The 14,792-nt window shown below is 49.0% G+C and overlaps 2 protein-coding genes across 2 annotated transcripts; one reads left to right on the plus strand and one right to left on the minus strand.

Moving 5' to 3' along the window:
* Nucleotides 1–886: 886 nt before the first annotated feature.
* Nucleotides 887–4,693, minus strand: LOC138614971 (lipoamide acyltransferase component of branched-chain alpha-keto acid dehydrogenase complex, mitochondrial-like). The gene is made up of 8 exons (XM_069688594.1): nucleotides 3,991–4,693; nucleotides 3,199–3,331; nucleotides 2,827–2,902; nucleotides 2,153–2,334; nucleotides 1,956–2,083; nucleotides 1,634–1,871; nucleotides 1,102–1,268; nucleotides 887–1,015 (listed from the first exon to the last, which is right to left on the minus strand). The coding sequence occupies exons 1-8, from the start codon at nucleotides 4,033–4,035 to the stop codon at nucleotides 902–904; spliced, it is 1,083 nt and encodes a 360-aa protein (XP_069544695.1). The 5' UTR covers nucleotides 4,036–4,693; the 3' UTR covers nucleotides 887–901.
* A 4,242-nt stretch (nucleotides 4,694–8,935) lies between these two features.
* rab3b (RAB3B, member RAS oncogene family) lies at nucleotides 8,936–14,604 on the plus strand. The gene is made up of 5 exons (XM_069688602.1): nucleotides 8,936–9,098; nucleotides 10,127–10,351; nucleotides 12,223–12,341; nucleotides 12,420–12,544; nucleotides 12,618–14,604. Exons 2-5 carry the CDS (start codon nucleotides 10,127–10,129, stop codon nucleotides 12,800–12,802), a joined length of 654 nt encoding a protein of 217 aa, XP_069544703.1. The 5' UTR covers nucleotides 8,936–9,098; the 3' UTR covers nucleotides 12,803–14,604.
* Nucleotides 14,605–14,792: the final 188 nt, after the last annotated feature.

A 14,792-nucleotide genomic window follows, 5' to 3' on the forward strand; every position in this document is an offset into this window, starting at 1 on the left:
AGGAGGCAGGAGGAGTCAGGAGACAGGAGGAGACAGGAGACAGGATGAGTCAGGAGACAGGAGAAGTCAGGAGGAAACAAGAGGAGTCAGGAGGAGACAGGAGGAGTCAGGAGGAAACAAGAGGAGACAAGAGGAGTCAGGAGGAAACAAGAGGAGTCAGGAGGAGGAGGAGTCAGGAGGAAACAAGAGGAGACAGGAGGAGTCAGGAGGACACAGGAGGAGTCAGGAGGAGACAGGAGGGGTCAGGAGGAAACAAGAGGAGTCAGGAGGAGTCAGGAGGAAACAAGAGTCAAGAGGAGACAGGAAGAAACAAAAGGAGTCAGGAGGAAACAAGAGTTAGGAGGAGACAGGAGGAGTCAGAAAGAAACAAAAGGAGTGAGGAGGAGACAGGAGACAAGAGGAGACTGGAGGAGTCAGGAGACAGAAGGAGACATGATGAGACAGGAGACAGGAGGAGTCAGGAGGAAACAAGAGGAGTCAGGAGGAGATAGGAGGCAGGAGGAGTCAGGAGATGGGAGGAGACAGGAGACAGGATGAGTCAGGAGACAGGAGGAATCAGGAGGAAACAGGAGGAGTCAGGAAGAAACAACAGGATTCAGAAGGAAACAAGAGGAGTCAGGAGGAGACAGGAGGAGTCAGAGGAGTCAGGAGGAGACAGGAGGAGTCAGGAGGAGTCAGGAGGAAACAAGAGGAGACAGGAGGAAACAAGAGGAGACAAGAGGAGTCAGGAGGAAACAAGAGGAGTCAGGAGGAGACAGGAGGAGTCAGGAGGACACAGGAGGAGTCAGGAGGAGACAGGAGGGGTCAGGAGGAAACAAGAAGAGACAGGAGGAAACAAGAGGAGTCAGGAGGAGACAGGAGGAGACAAGAGGAGTCAGGAGGAAACAAGAGTCAGGAGGAGTCAGGAGGAGACAGCAGGATTCAGGAGGAGACGGACCTTGTAGGTGATGTTCTGACAGCTGTTGTCCAGAGAGGAGTTGAGGATGGGGAAGTGGAGCAGACTGAGGGAGGCGGCCTGAAACAAACACAGCATTAACACACAAACGGCCAATCACAGCCTCCTCTGTCCACCTGATGAGGTCACACCTGATGATGTCACACCTTGATGAAGAAGGGCATGTAGCTGAGCTTCACCCCGCGTCCCTCCAAGACCGTCCTCATCTCTGACCTCAGAGACACCAGACGGCTCAGATCCACCTCGTCACTGTACCCGAAGTGAGGGATGGACAGAGACAACGTCATCGTCCTCACCATCGCCTTATGGAAGCCTGGGGGAGGGGGAGGAGGGGACAAGAGGAGGCAGGAGGAGACATGAGGCAGGGGACAGGAGGAGACAAGACGAGGCAGGAGGAAGGGGACAGGATGAGACAGGAGGAGACAGGAGGAACCAGAAGGACACAGGAGGAGGCAGGAGGAGACAGGAGGAGGCAAGAGGGGACAGGAGGCAGGAGGAGACAAGAGGAGGCAGGAGGAGACAGGAAACCGGAGGAGACAGGAAGAGACAGGAGGCAGGAGGGGACAAGAGGAGGCAGGAGGAGACAGGAAGGGACAGGAGGAGACAGGAGACATGCAGGGACATTCATTTATAGAACATACTCAAACACATCTCTGCAGCATGTCAGTGACCTCTGACCTTTCAGCGGCTCGGTGACGTCCTTGCCGGTGAAGACAGGACTGGGGGGGATCGCTGGGGGTTTCACAGCTGTCAGCGTGCCCACGGGCTGGGCAGCGGGGGCCGGGGGCGGAGTCTGGATCTCCTGGAACAGGGTCGGCGGTAAGATGGCGCCGGTCTGTCTCGCCAGGAAGTTCAGGATGTCTTCCTTCAGGATCCGTCCGTCTCTACCCGTCCCCACCACCTCACTGAGCTTTATCTAGGGGACAGAGATGGGGACAGGTCACACCGGACACCGACCGGGGACAGGTCACACCGGGACACCGACCGGGGAAAGACTCACGTTGTTCTCCATGGCGAGGCGCCGGACGGCGGGCGTGGCCTGCGTCTTGTGTCCTTTGATCTCCTGGTGGGTGTGTTCTTCTCGGGCCATGGCGGGCGTCTCCACCACGTCCTCCTCCTGGATCACCTCTGGACAGCAGGAGACACCTTTAGATCAGAAGTAGGGGACAGATCTGGTTCTGGAGGGACGTGTCTCACCTGAACTGGACTCAGTCTCAATGTCCACCAGCGGTTTCCCTACGAGGGCGGTGGCGTCCACGTCGTAGTACAACTTCCTGATGACGCCGTCGTAGCGGCTGGTGATGGTGACGGACGCCTTGTCGCTCTGGACCTCACAGATGCTGTCGAACTGGGACACCTTGTCCCCCTCCTTCACGTACCTGTTAGACACAACAGGGCTCAGAACCAGGTTCTGTGTCTGCAGGTCTGCGGTTCTGTGTCTGCGGTTCTGTGGTTCTGTGTCTGCGGTTCTGTGTCTACAGGTCTGTGGTTCTGTGTCTGTGGTTCTGTGTCTGCAGGTCTGCGGTTCTGTGGTTCTGTGTCTGCGGTTCTGTGGTTCTGTGTCTGAAGTTCTGTGTCTGCGGTTCTGTGTCTACAGGTCTGTGGTTCTGTGTCTGCGGTTCTGTGTCTGCAGGTCTGCGGTTCTGTGTCTGTGGTTCTGTGTCTGCAGTTCTGTGTCTGTGGTTCTGTGTCTGCGCTACTGTGGTTCCGTGTCTGTGGTTCTGTGTCTACAGGTCTGGGGTTCTGTGGTTCTGTGTCTGCGGTTCTGTGTCTGCAGTTCTGTGGTTCCGTGTCTACGGTTCTGTGTCTGCAGTTCTGTGGTTCTGTGTCTGCGGTTCTGTGGTTCTGTGTCTGTGGTTCGAGACACATACCACTCCTTGACCGTCACCTCCATTATTCCCTCTCCGATGTCGGACAGTTTGAACTGGACGATGGGTCCTCGACTCACTGCAAACAAAACATGGTGACATCATCAGTGACATCATCACAGGGGACAGTATGTCCTCATGAGTCTCTGAAACAGGTTCTTCTGGATTCTCTGAACATTCCTGAATCATTAAAAAAACAACTGAACCAGGAAATAAAAAGCAGCTGGCAGGTTGCCATGGTAACCGCATACCTCCAGGACCAGAGGGTTGGGTTTCCTGCTGTGAGCTGAAGAAGACCAGCTCATCAGGAACTGTGTAACCATGACAGCTGATTAGGTTCTCAAAAAGAACCGGTCCAGAACCGTCTGGACTTACCAACAGCAGTGTGCAGCGCTCGGGTGCTGAACATCTGGAGGGTTCTGTCACATCTGTAGACGAGCGGCGCCAGAGTCCGATCGGACCGGAAGGTCTGCATACGGAAACACCGCCGGCGGTACTGTTGGGTCAGCTGACGGGAAGACAAGAAAACTGTTAGAGGGTCCAAGACCAGGTCCAGGACCAGGTCCAGGACCAGGTCCAGTCTGAGCTATGGTTGATTAAGTCTGTTCAGACTTCTATTTGTCTGAGTTCTACTTCCTGTTCTACTGAGAAGTACAGAGAAGTTCTGATCCAGCAGAACCAAGAACACCACAGAACCAAGAACACAACAGAACCAAGAACACCACAGAACCAAGAACACAACAGAACCAAGAACACCACAGAACCAAGAACACAATAGAACCAAGAACACAACAGAACCAAGAACACAATAGAACCAAAAACACAATAGAACCAAGAACACAATAGAACCAAGAACACAACAGAACCAAGAACACAACAGAACCAAGAACACAACAGAACCAAGAACACAACAGAACCTGTTTCTACTGGACTCTACTGCCAGTCCCAGCTGTTAGCTGTTAGCACGTAGTCTGTTTTGATTCCCATCCGGTAGCATTAGCATCAGTTAGCAGAAGTTACAGCTAGCAGGCTAAGCTAACCCACTACGCGGGGTGACAAGGCGGTGACGCCACGTTAGCTTTAGCTGCAGGATAGCGTCAGCAGCGGGCGGACAGAGACGCTGCGGAGACGCGTCTGAACGGAGAACCGTTCCGGTATCTTTCTCACCAGCCGTCTGAACACTGTGAAGGAGCATCTGGTCACCGCCGCCATCTCTTCTCTCTGATGCCGCTGGACGCCCCCCTCAGCAGCCAATCAGCGCCCAGCAGCTTCTTCTTCCGTCTCCCGGCAGACGTGACGGAGGATCTACGTGACGGCGCCATCCCGTGGTCAGCAGGGGAACAGCAGACCCGCTGCAGTTATTGAACTTAAAGGAGAACATACAGAAAAACATACAGAGAATATACAGAAAATATACAGGAGAACATACAGGAGAACATACAGAGAATATACAGGAGAATATACAGGAGAACATACAGAGAATATACAGAAAATATACAGGAGAACATACAGGAGAACATACAGAGAATATACAGGAGAACATACAGAGAATATACAGAGAATATACAGGAGAACATACAGGAGAACATACAGAAAAACATACAGAGAACATACAGAAAATATACAGAGAACATACAGGAGAACATACAGAGAATATACAGAAAATATACAGGAGAACATACAGGAGAACATACAGAAAATACACAGAGAACATACAGAAAATATACAAGAAAACATACAGAAAATATACAGAGAACATACGGGAGAACATACAGAAAATATACAGGAGAACATACAGAGAACATACAGAGGAAATACAGAGAATATACAGGAGAACATACAGAAGAGATACAGAGAACATACAGGAGAACATACAGAAAGCATACCAAAAATATACAGGAGAACATACAGGAGAACATACATAGAACATACAGGAAAATATTCAGAGAACATACAGAGAACATACAGGAGAACATACGGAGAACATACAGGAAAACATACAGAGAACATACAGAAAATATACAGGAGAACATACAGAGAACATACAGAGGAGATACAGAGAACATACAGGAGAACATACAGAGAACATACAGAGAATATACAGGAGAACATACAGAAAGCATACAGAAAATATACAGGAGAACATACAGGAGAACATACAGAGAACATACATGCGAACATACATAGAACATACAGGAAAACATACAAAGAACACGCAGAGAACATACGGAGGAGATACAGAGAACATACAGAAAATATACAGGAGAACATACAGAGAACATACAGAGGAAATACAGAGAATATACAGGAGAACATACAGAGGAGATACAGAGAACATACAGGAGAACATACAGAAAGCATACCGAAAATATACAGGAGAACATACAGGAGAACATACAGAGAACATACAGGAGAACATACGGAGAACATACAGGAAAACATACAGAGAACATACAGAAAATATACAGGAGAACATACAGAGAACATACAGAGGAGATACAGAGAACATACAGGAGAACATACAGAAAGCATACAGAAAATATACAGGAGAACATACAGGAGAACATACAGAGAACATACATGTGAACATACATAGAACATACAGGAAAACATACAAAGAACATGCAGAAAACATACGGAGGAGATACAGAGAACATACAGGAGAACACAGAAAATATACAGAAAATATACTGGAGAACATACAGGAGAACTTACAGAGAACATACAGAAAATATACAGGAGAACATAGAGAACATACAGAGGAGATACAGAGAACATACAGAAAGTATACAGAAAATATACAGGAGAACATACAGGAGAACATACAGAGAACATACAAAGAACATAGAGGAGGCTGTGGCTCACACGGTAGAGTGGGCTGAACACTAATCAGAAGGTTGGTGGTTTGATCCCCAGCTCCTCCTGTCCACATGCCTAAGTGTCCTTGAGCAAGACACTGAACCCTAAGTTGCTCCCGATGGTGAACCATCAGTGTGTGAATGTTCTCCTGATGGCAGCACCTTGCATGGTGATCTGTCTCATTAGTGTGTGAACGGGTAAATGGAAAAACATGTAAAACCATTTACAGAGAACATACTGGAGAACATACAGAGGATATAAATAGAGAACATATAGGAGAACATACAGAGGACATAAATAGAGAACATATAGGAGAACATACAGAGGACATAAATAGAGAACATATAGGAGAACATACAGGAGAACATACAGATGATATAAATAAAGAACATATAGGAGAACATACAGACAATATAAATAAAGAACATATAGGAGAACATACAGAAAATATACAGGAGAAAATACAGAGAGCATAAATAGAGAAGATATAGGAGAGCATATAGGAGAACATACAGAGAACATACAGAGGATATAAATAAAGAACATATAGGAGAACATACAGACAATATAAATAAAGAACATATGGTAGGTAGGTAGGTAGGTATATACTTTATTAATCCCAGAGGGGAAATTTTTTCGCCACAGCAGCACACATACAGGAGCAATAATAGAACAATAGAATAAAATAATAATAGAGTAGAATAATATAATAGAAAAGCAATAAAATAAAAAATATAAATATAAAATGCACAGTACATACAGTATACATACAGTACAGTATATATCTATATATATAATATAAATATAATATACAAGCAACCAAGAAACACAGTCAGCAGTGTTTTTGTACTGTGATGGATTTTGCCAGAGGTGAGTTATTGTACAGTCTTATTGCGGTGGGCAGGAATGATCTCCTGTATCAGGAATGATCTCCTGTATCAGGAATGATCTCCTGTATCAGGAATGATCTCCTGTATCTGGAATGATCTCCTGTATCAGGAATGATCTCCTGTTTCTGGAATGATCTCCTGTATCAGGAATGATCTCCTGTATCTGGAATGATCTCCTGTATCAGGAATGATCTCCTGTATCAGGAATGATCTCCTGTATCTGGAATGATCTCCTGTATCTGTCCTTGTGACAGCGGAGCTGGAGGAATCTTTTAAAGAAAGTGCTCCTCTGTCCCTGCAGCAGGTGGAGAGGGTGGTCAGGATTATCCAAGATGGACAATAGTTTGATCAGCGTCCTCCTCTCCACCACCTTTTCCAGACTATCCAGATTGTAACCGATGATGGAGCCGGCCTTCTTAACCAGTTTGTTAAGTCTGTTGGTGTCACCGGCTCCAATGCTGCTCCCCCAGCAGACCACAGTGAAGTACAGTTCACTGGCCACAACAGATGGTAGAACATCTCCAGCATCTCGCTGCACACACTGAAGGATCGAAGTTTCCTCAAGAAAAAAGAGTCGACTCATCCCCTTCTTGTAGACAGCATTGATGTTGGTCTTCCATTTCAGTCTGTTGTTGATGGACACACCCAGGTACTTGTACTCCTCCACCATGTCCACCTCCTCTCCCAGAACTCTCAGCGGTTGTGGAGCCGTCGTCTTCCTCCTGAAGTCGACCACCATCTCTCTGGCCTTGGCCACGTTCAGGAGCAGGTGATTCCGTCCCGCCCACTCCACAAAGTCCTCCACTACTGCCCTGTACTCCTCCTCCCATCCATCCCTTATACATCCGACCACTGCAGAGTCATCAGAGAACTTCTGCAGATGGCAGGACTCTGAGTTGTTCTGGAAGTCAGTGGTGTAGAAGGTGAACAGGAAGGAGACAGAACAGTTCCCTGAGGAGCTCCAGTACCACTGACCACCGTATCAGACAGCACACTGCCCAGACGGACAAACTGTGGTCTGCCTGTCAGGTAGTCAGTGATCCAGGAGACGGTGGGCGCATCCACCCCCTCCACCCGCAGCTTCTCACTCAGCAGCAGTGGTTGGATGGTGTTGAATGCACTGGAGAAATCAAAGAAAGTGATTCTCACAGAGTCACCGGTTCCATCCAGGTGAGACTGAGCTCGTTGCAGCAGGTAGATGATGGCGTCGTCCACTCCCACATGAGGCTGGTACGCAAATTGCAGAAGGTCCAGAGAAGATTTCACCAGCGGCCTGAGGTGGGCCAAGACCAGCCTCTCCAGCACCTTCATCACATGAGATGTGAGGGCAACCGGTCGGTAGTCGTTGAGGCCAGATGGAGTCTTCATCTTGGGGACAGGAACCAGACAGGACGTCTTCCACAGCACCGGGACCTCCTCCTGCTTCAGGTTCAGGTTGAAGAGGTGTTGTAGGACCTCAGCCAGCTGGACGGCGCAGGTCTTCAGGACCCCGGGGCTGATGCCGTCAGGTCCTGCAGCCTTGCGCTGGTGGAGTCTCTCCAGCTGTCTCCTAACCTGGCCAGTCGTCACAGAGAGGGGGGTGAGGGGTGTGGGGGGGTCGATGGAGGAAGAGCCCTGTGAGATTGAGGGCTCTATGCAGTTCACCAGGGGGCGCAGAGGGGAGAGGGGGGGAAGGCAGCAGAGGTGTTTTGGAGGTGTGAGGTGTGGAGGAGACAGATGAGGGCGGTGAACTAAACCTGTTGAAGAAACAGTTTAGTTCATTTGAACATACAGAAAATATACAGGAGAAAATACAGAGAACATAAATAGAGAAGATATAGGAGAGCATATAGGAGAACATACAGACAACATACAGAGGATATAAATAAAGAACATATAGGAGAACATACAGAGGATATAAATAGAGCATAGAGGAGAATATACAGGACAAGCGGAGGGGACAGGTGGAGGACTCAGGAGGAGGAGACAGAAGGAGACATGTGGAGGAGACAGGAGGAGTCAGGAGGAGGAGACAGGAGGAGACAGGAGAAGGTGACGTCAGCAGACGTCTCTCAGCACGTCGCCTTCGCTCCACCTTGAATAGACGCTGCAGCGTGAAGCAGCTGCGCGCGGCGCCGCGGAAAGAGCCGTTCCTCCGTGTGTGTGTGTGTGTGTGTGTGTGTGTGTGTGTGTGTGTGTGTGTGTGTGTGTGTGTGTGTGTGTGTGTGTGTGTGTGTGTGTGTGTGTGTGTGTGTGTGTGTGTGTGTGTGTGTGTGTGTGTGTGTGTGTGTGTGTGTGTGTGTGTGTGTGTGTGTGTGTGTGTGTGTGTGTGTGTGTGTGTGTGTGTGTGTGTGTGTGTGTGTGTGTGTGTGTGTGTGTGCCGGTTCATCTCCGTTAAAATCCGCGCTGCTCACCGCAGAAGAAGCTGCCGATCCTCGGACTACCGGAACCGAACCGAACCGGACCGGTCGCTGCTGCTGCGTTCGGATTATTTCTGTTTCTTTATTTTGCTCCTCCATCAGAGAGAGAGTGATCCGCCCAGAGGAGGTGAGACACACACACACACACACACACACACACACACACACACACACACACACACACACACACACACACACACACACACATATATACAGATAGACACACACACATGGACACACATATACACACACACACACACACACACATATATACAGATAGACACACACAGACACACACACATGGACACACATACACACACACACACACACACACACACACACATGGACACACATACACACACACACACATATACAGATACACACACACACACACACACACACACACACACACACACATAGACACACACACAAACACACGTGGACACACATAGACACACACACACAAACACACGTGGACACATAGACACACACACACACACACATGGACACACACACATACAGATAGACACACACACACACACACATGGACACACACACATACAGATAGACACACACACACACACATATACAGATACACACACACACACACATAGACACACACACAAACACACGTGGACACACATAGACACACACACACACACAAACACACGTGGACACACATAGACACACACACACACACACATGGACACACATACACACACACACACACACAAACCTGTGATCCGCCTCTTATTGAATCTCAATCTGTCCTTTGATCAATATATATTTTAATGATACTGATCTGACTTAATAATAATGATAATAATAACAACAATAATAATATCATAACAACAACAACAACAATAATAATCATGTGACAGGTGGTGAGTCTGTGTCTCTGCAGGAAACCTCATGATTCATCTGCTTCATGTCCCTGTAGGAGGAGGAGCTCCTGTAGGAGGAGGTGGTCCTGTAGGAGGAGGAGAGGTGTTCCTGTAGGAGCACTTTTCGTCCTACAGGAGGAGAGATGCTCCTGTAGTCGGAGGAGCTTCTGTAGGAAGAGAGATGCTCCTGTAGTCGGAGGAGCTTCTGTAGGAGGAGAGATGCTCCTGTAGGAGGAGGTGCTCCTGACTGTGTCCTCCTTACTCCCCTCAGATGGCGAAGGCAGACCAGCGGTTCGGCCAGCGAGACGGGTCGGACCAGAACTTCGACTACATGTTCAAGCTGCTGATCATCGGGAACAGCAGCGTGGGGAAGACCTCCTTCCTGTTCCGCTACGCAGACGACTCCTTCAGCAACTCCTTCGTCAGCACGGTGGGCATCGACTTCAAGGTGAAGACGGTGTACCGCAATGACAAGAGGATCAAGCTGCAGATCTGGGTGAGGAGGGGGGTCATACATCCACCGGTCCACCAGGGGACAGGATGTGATGTCACCTTGAAACCTGAAACTGGAGCACAGCAACAGATATTAGATTAACCTGCCGTCAACCTGCCGAGTGTTCCTGAGCCCATGCAGTGATTTGCACCACAGAATCATTTCTGTCAACAGAGACCCTTGAATGTCTTCCAGAAAGTCTACGGCGATGAAGCGATGAGCCGGATGACATCATGTTTCAAGAGGGGCGGAGCTTCACTGTCCAAGACCGAAGAAGAAGACACGTCAGGTCAGGAGACACCAGCTGGGTTTTCAGAGTCAGACTGTCGACACTGAGTTCTACTGGAACCTTCTGAGGGGAACACTCACTGGACCACCTGAACTGTGTCGCCATGGCAACAGGCTTCTCCAACACGACAACACGCTGCTCACAGCATGTTGGAAACGGGCGAGAAGATTTGTTGTTGCCCCAAACTTGGGATGGGATGGAAGGACGAGGCCGACGATCTTCAGGCGGCGCTGATTTAAAACAGCCCTGATTCTGGGTGGAAATCACTGCATGGGCTCAGAAACACTGAACAGGTCCAGAGTTCCACCCAGAACCTGTTTCTGCTCCAGTTTCAGGTTTCATAGTGACATCACTGATGTTCACGTTAACGTGTTGATAGACGACACTCTGAATACTTCCTGTTATAAAATACTGTTATACAACCGAAGCTGCAGTACATTATTAATATTATTATTAATATGATCAATATTATTAATATTGACACTGAACGAGTTAATACACTGAAATATAACATGTCGGACTGTAGCATTAACATAAACATGTATGAAGGCACACAGCATGTCAGTAGTATGTTGTACGGTGAGGGATGTTAACGTGTTGTGAACAACATGGATGTGATGTAACAGCAAAGAGACGTGATGTTCTGCTCCGACACACAGACTGTAGGGCTCCTATTATCACAGGGATGTTGTTGCCATGGCAGCAGCTCTTCACACTCACTCACTCTTGGCTGACACACACACACACACACACACACACACACACACACACACACACACACACACACACACACACACACACACACACACACACAGCGCTGTCTTTGGTGGCAATTAAAGGGACCTCTCAGGGCGACCTGGTAGGAGACATGGGGGGAGGGAGGGTCAGGGGGGGTGGAGCTAATCAGAGCTGATTGATTCAAACTGAATGAAAGCACCGCAATGTGTAGAAATAGACTTAACACACACACACACACACACACACACACACACACACACACACACACACTCCACATCAAATCTGAATTAATTAATCGTGTCGCTGCCTCATAAAGAGACAGAAAACTGAGATTGTTGAGTCACAGCAGAGAAACACAGAAGAGCTAAAAATAGCAGGAGGAGGAGTTGATGGAGGAGGAGGTGAAGGAGCAATAGGAGGAGGTGGAGAAGGTGATGGAGCAGGAGCTGGTTCTTGTTTATTCCTATAAAAATAATTTGTGTATTATTGTGCGTGTGTGTATTATTGTGTTATTGTGCGTGTGTGTGTATTATTGTGTGTGTGTATTATTGTGCGTGTTGTGTGTGTATTATTGTGCTTATTATTGTGTGTGTGTGTGTGTATTATTGTGTTATTGTGCGTGTGTGTGTATTATTGTGTGTGTGTATTATTGTGCGTGTTGTGTGTGTATTATTGTGCTTATTATTGTGTGTGTGTGTATTATTGTGAGTGTGTTGTGTGTGTATTATTGTGTGTACGTGTGTGTATTATTGTGCGTGTGTGTGTGTATTGTGCATGTGTTGTGTGTGTATTATTGTGTGTGTGTGTGTGTGTATTATTGTGTGTGTGTGTGTGTGTGTGTCTTCAGGATACGGCAGGTCAGGAGCGGTACCGGACCATCACCACGGCCTACTACCGCGGCGCCATGGGCTTCATCCTGATGTATGACATCACCAACGAGGAGTCCTTCAACGCTGTGCAGGACTGGTACGTGATTGGCTGGAAGCTGGAGAACTTCCTGTCTCAGGTGAAAGTCAGCTGATTGATGTCACCGTGCGTTCGCAGGGCGACCCAGATCAAGACGTACTCGTGGGACAACGCCCAGGTGATCATGGTGGGCAACAAGTGCGACATGGACGAGGAGCGAGTGGTTCCTCCGGAGAAAGGGAAGCACCTGTCGGACCAGCTGGGTGAGACGTCCTATCACACGGTAATCACATCTTATTTTGAAGAGGTGGTAATAACACCTCCCACTTCCTGCAGGCTTCGAGTACTACGAGACCAGCGCCAAGGAGAACATCAACGTGCGGCAGGTGTTCGAGCGCCTGGTGGACATCATCTGCGTGAAGATGTCAGAGCGTGTGGACGTGGAGGTTCCGGTCGCTCCCGGTGCCAAAACCGCCAAACTGAGCGACAAGCCGGCCCAGCTGCCTCAGAAGTGCTGCTGATCGCCACCGCCCAGGAAACACAAGGAACCCATTATGGTGACGTTCCCCAACACTCGCTCCGCTTCAGTCCATGTTCATCACTACGCATAATGTTTATTTAGCCCCGCCCCCGCCCCCACCTGTCCCAGGGTAAACCTGCGGCCCGCACTGCACCCACACAACCCTGGATTTGGCGTTTTTGAAAAGGACGGAGGACGAAGGTCCGATCGCACCAGAGTCCAACCCATGTCCGTCCTCCGGTGGCTCCTCCTCCTGTTGGTGACCTCCCCCAGAACATGTCTGATTGGTTGCCCGTTAGGAAGATTCCGTCCTGCCCCTTCCAGTTCCGTCCCGCCCCGCCCTTTCCTGTCAATTTCCGCCCGTCCCGCCCCTTTCTGTCCTACCCCTTGCCGTCCCGCCCCTTTCCGTCCCGCTCCTCCCTCCTGCAGTATCAGGTCCAGCTGGCAGGAGAACTGAGGTCGACCCAGAACTCTGCAGACATCAGAACATCTGTAGAACTGTTCCAGTCTGAGGAACAAGTCAAAGTGCTGCGTTTCCAGAGCGTAGAATCAGACGTCGTTTCTACGGCGACTAACCGGCGAGCTGGAGGCCTCTGATGTAACGACGTCGTGCTGCCGGGCCGAACGATCACGTGGAAGTTCAAACGCGCCAAATCCAGCTGTTGTTGGGTGGAGAGTCAGCAGGGTGCCGGGTCGGCTGAGCTCCGCCTCCTCGTAGTCCAACACCGCCGCTGCTCACGCTCGCTCCCCGGCGGGTCGGCGAACATCCGTCGGTTCCCTCGCGGCCGGCGGCAGGTCGTCCGACTGTTCCTGAAACACTCAGCAGGGCTGCAGCCGACGTCCACCGACGGTCCACCACCGCCTTCATCTCACTTCCTGTACAGGATCAACGACTTAACCAGTTCGCTGACGTTAGCGCCATCAACGGCCTGACTTCAGTGTTACTGCTGACACGTCAGTAAACTTCAGCTTTAAAACAACAAAACAACCAAAATCTGGAGAAAAGATGATGTTCAGTCATCTTCTAATCTAATAAAAAGTTTTGAAGAGTCGTATCCAGCAGTGTAGCACCGGCGCTAGCACCGGCGCTAACCTGGTCAAGAGCACCGTGAACATTTTATTTCCCCACCTGGAGAAAAAATGGGAGGAGCCTGTTCAGGTGACGAGCTGCAGCCCCGTTTCATGGTGTTTTATCGTCACGGTGTCGCGCCGAAGCTTTGAACGCACCGCGACATCACAAGTTCAAGTCCACGTGGTCGGAAAAAACCCCGACTTGGTTGAAGACACGCTGTCCTCTAGTGGACAGACGCGTATACGACATGTTCTGGTGAGACCGCACATACGTGGGCGGAGCTGGCGAGCGAGGAAAAGACGGTTCTTTCCTTCCCCTTTAGCAGATGTCGTCACATCGCCGCCATGTTTGAAAAGTTTCCTCCATGAATGTGTGTGCGCTCCACATCTCTCCAGATATTTATGGCGTGTTCAGTAGTTCGTGGTCTTGTGTTCATGTATCTTTGACGGACGTGTGATGTCTGGACTCGCTGAGGCCCGCCCCTCCCCCGTGTCTTCATATCCATTAGAACATTAATGTGGACATCGTCTTTACTTCTAAGTGAAACAATAGAATTAGAAAAGTTGCGTGTGGATTTATTTTCATGCGTGTAAACAGACCAAGATTTATGTAAACTTGTTGTTACAGTTCACTCCTCAACGGGGAGAAGCACAGTGATTGTACAAAATATTGTGAATGTTTGTATATTATAGATGCAATTTAGTATAATAAAAATCACAATCTTTAATGGAGACATTCGTCTCTCTCTTCTTTATCTTTTGGAGTGCGTTGAGTTTAATTCTGTTCTGGTCTGAACTTCCTTTTTATTGTGTAATCTTTAGATCAGCCCATTTTATTTTGTAGTCTGTCATCCCCGTGTCTTGGTCTACGTCACTCCCTGTTCTTGTATGACTGTCTGCCCCACCCCTTTGTTGTTTCA

This window comes from Brachyistius frenatus, unplaced genomic scaffold, assembly GCF_029030835.1.
Source record: "Brachyistius frenatus isolate BFR_SWC_R1_liver_20210118 unplaced genomic scaffold, ASM2903083v1 Contig_646, whole genome shotgun sequence".
In the NCBI taxonomy this organism is placed as follows: domain Eukaryota; kingdom Metazoa; phylum Chordata; class Actinopteri; family Embiotocidae; genus Brachyistius; species Brachyistius frenatus.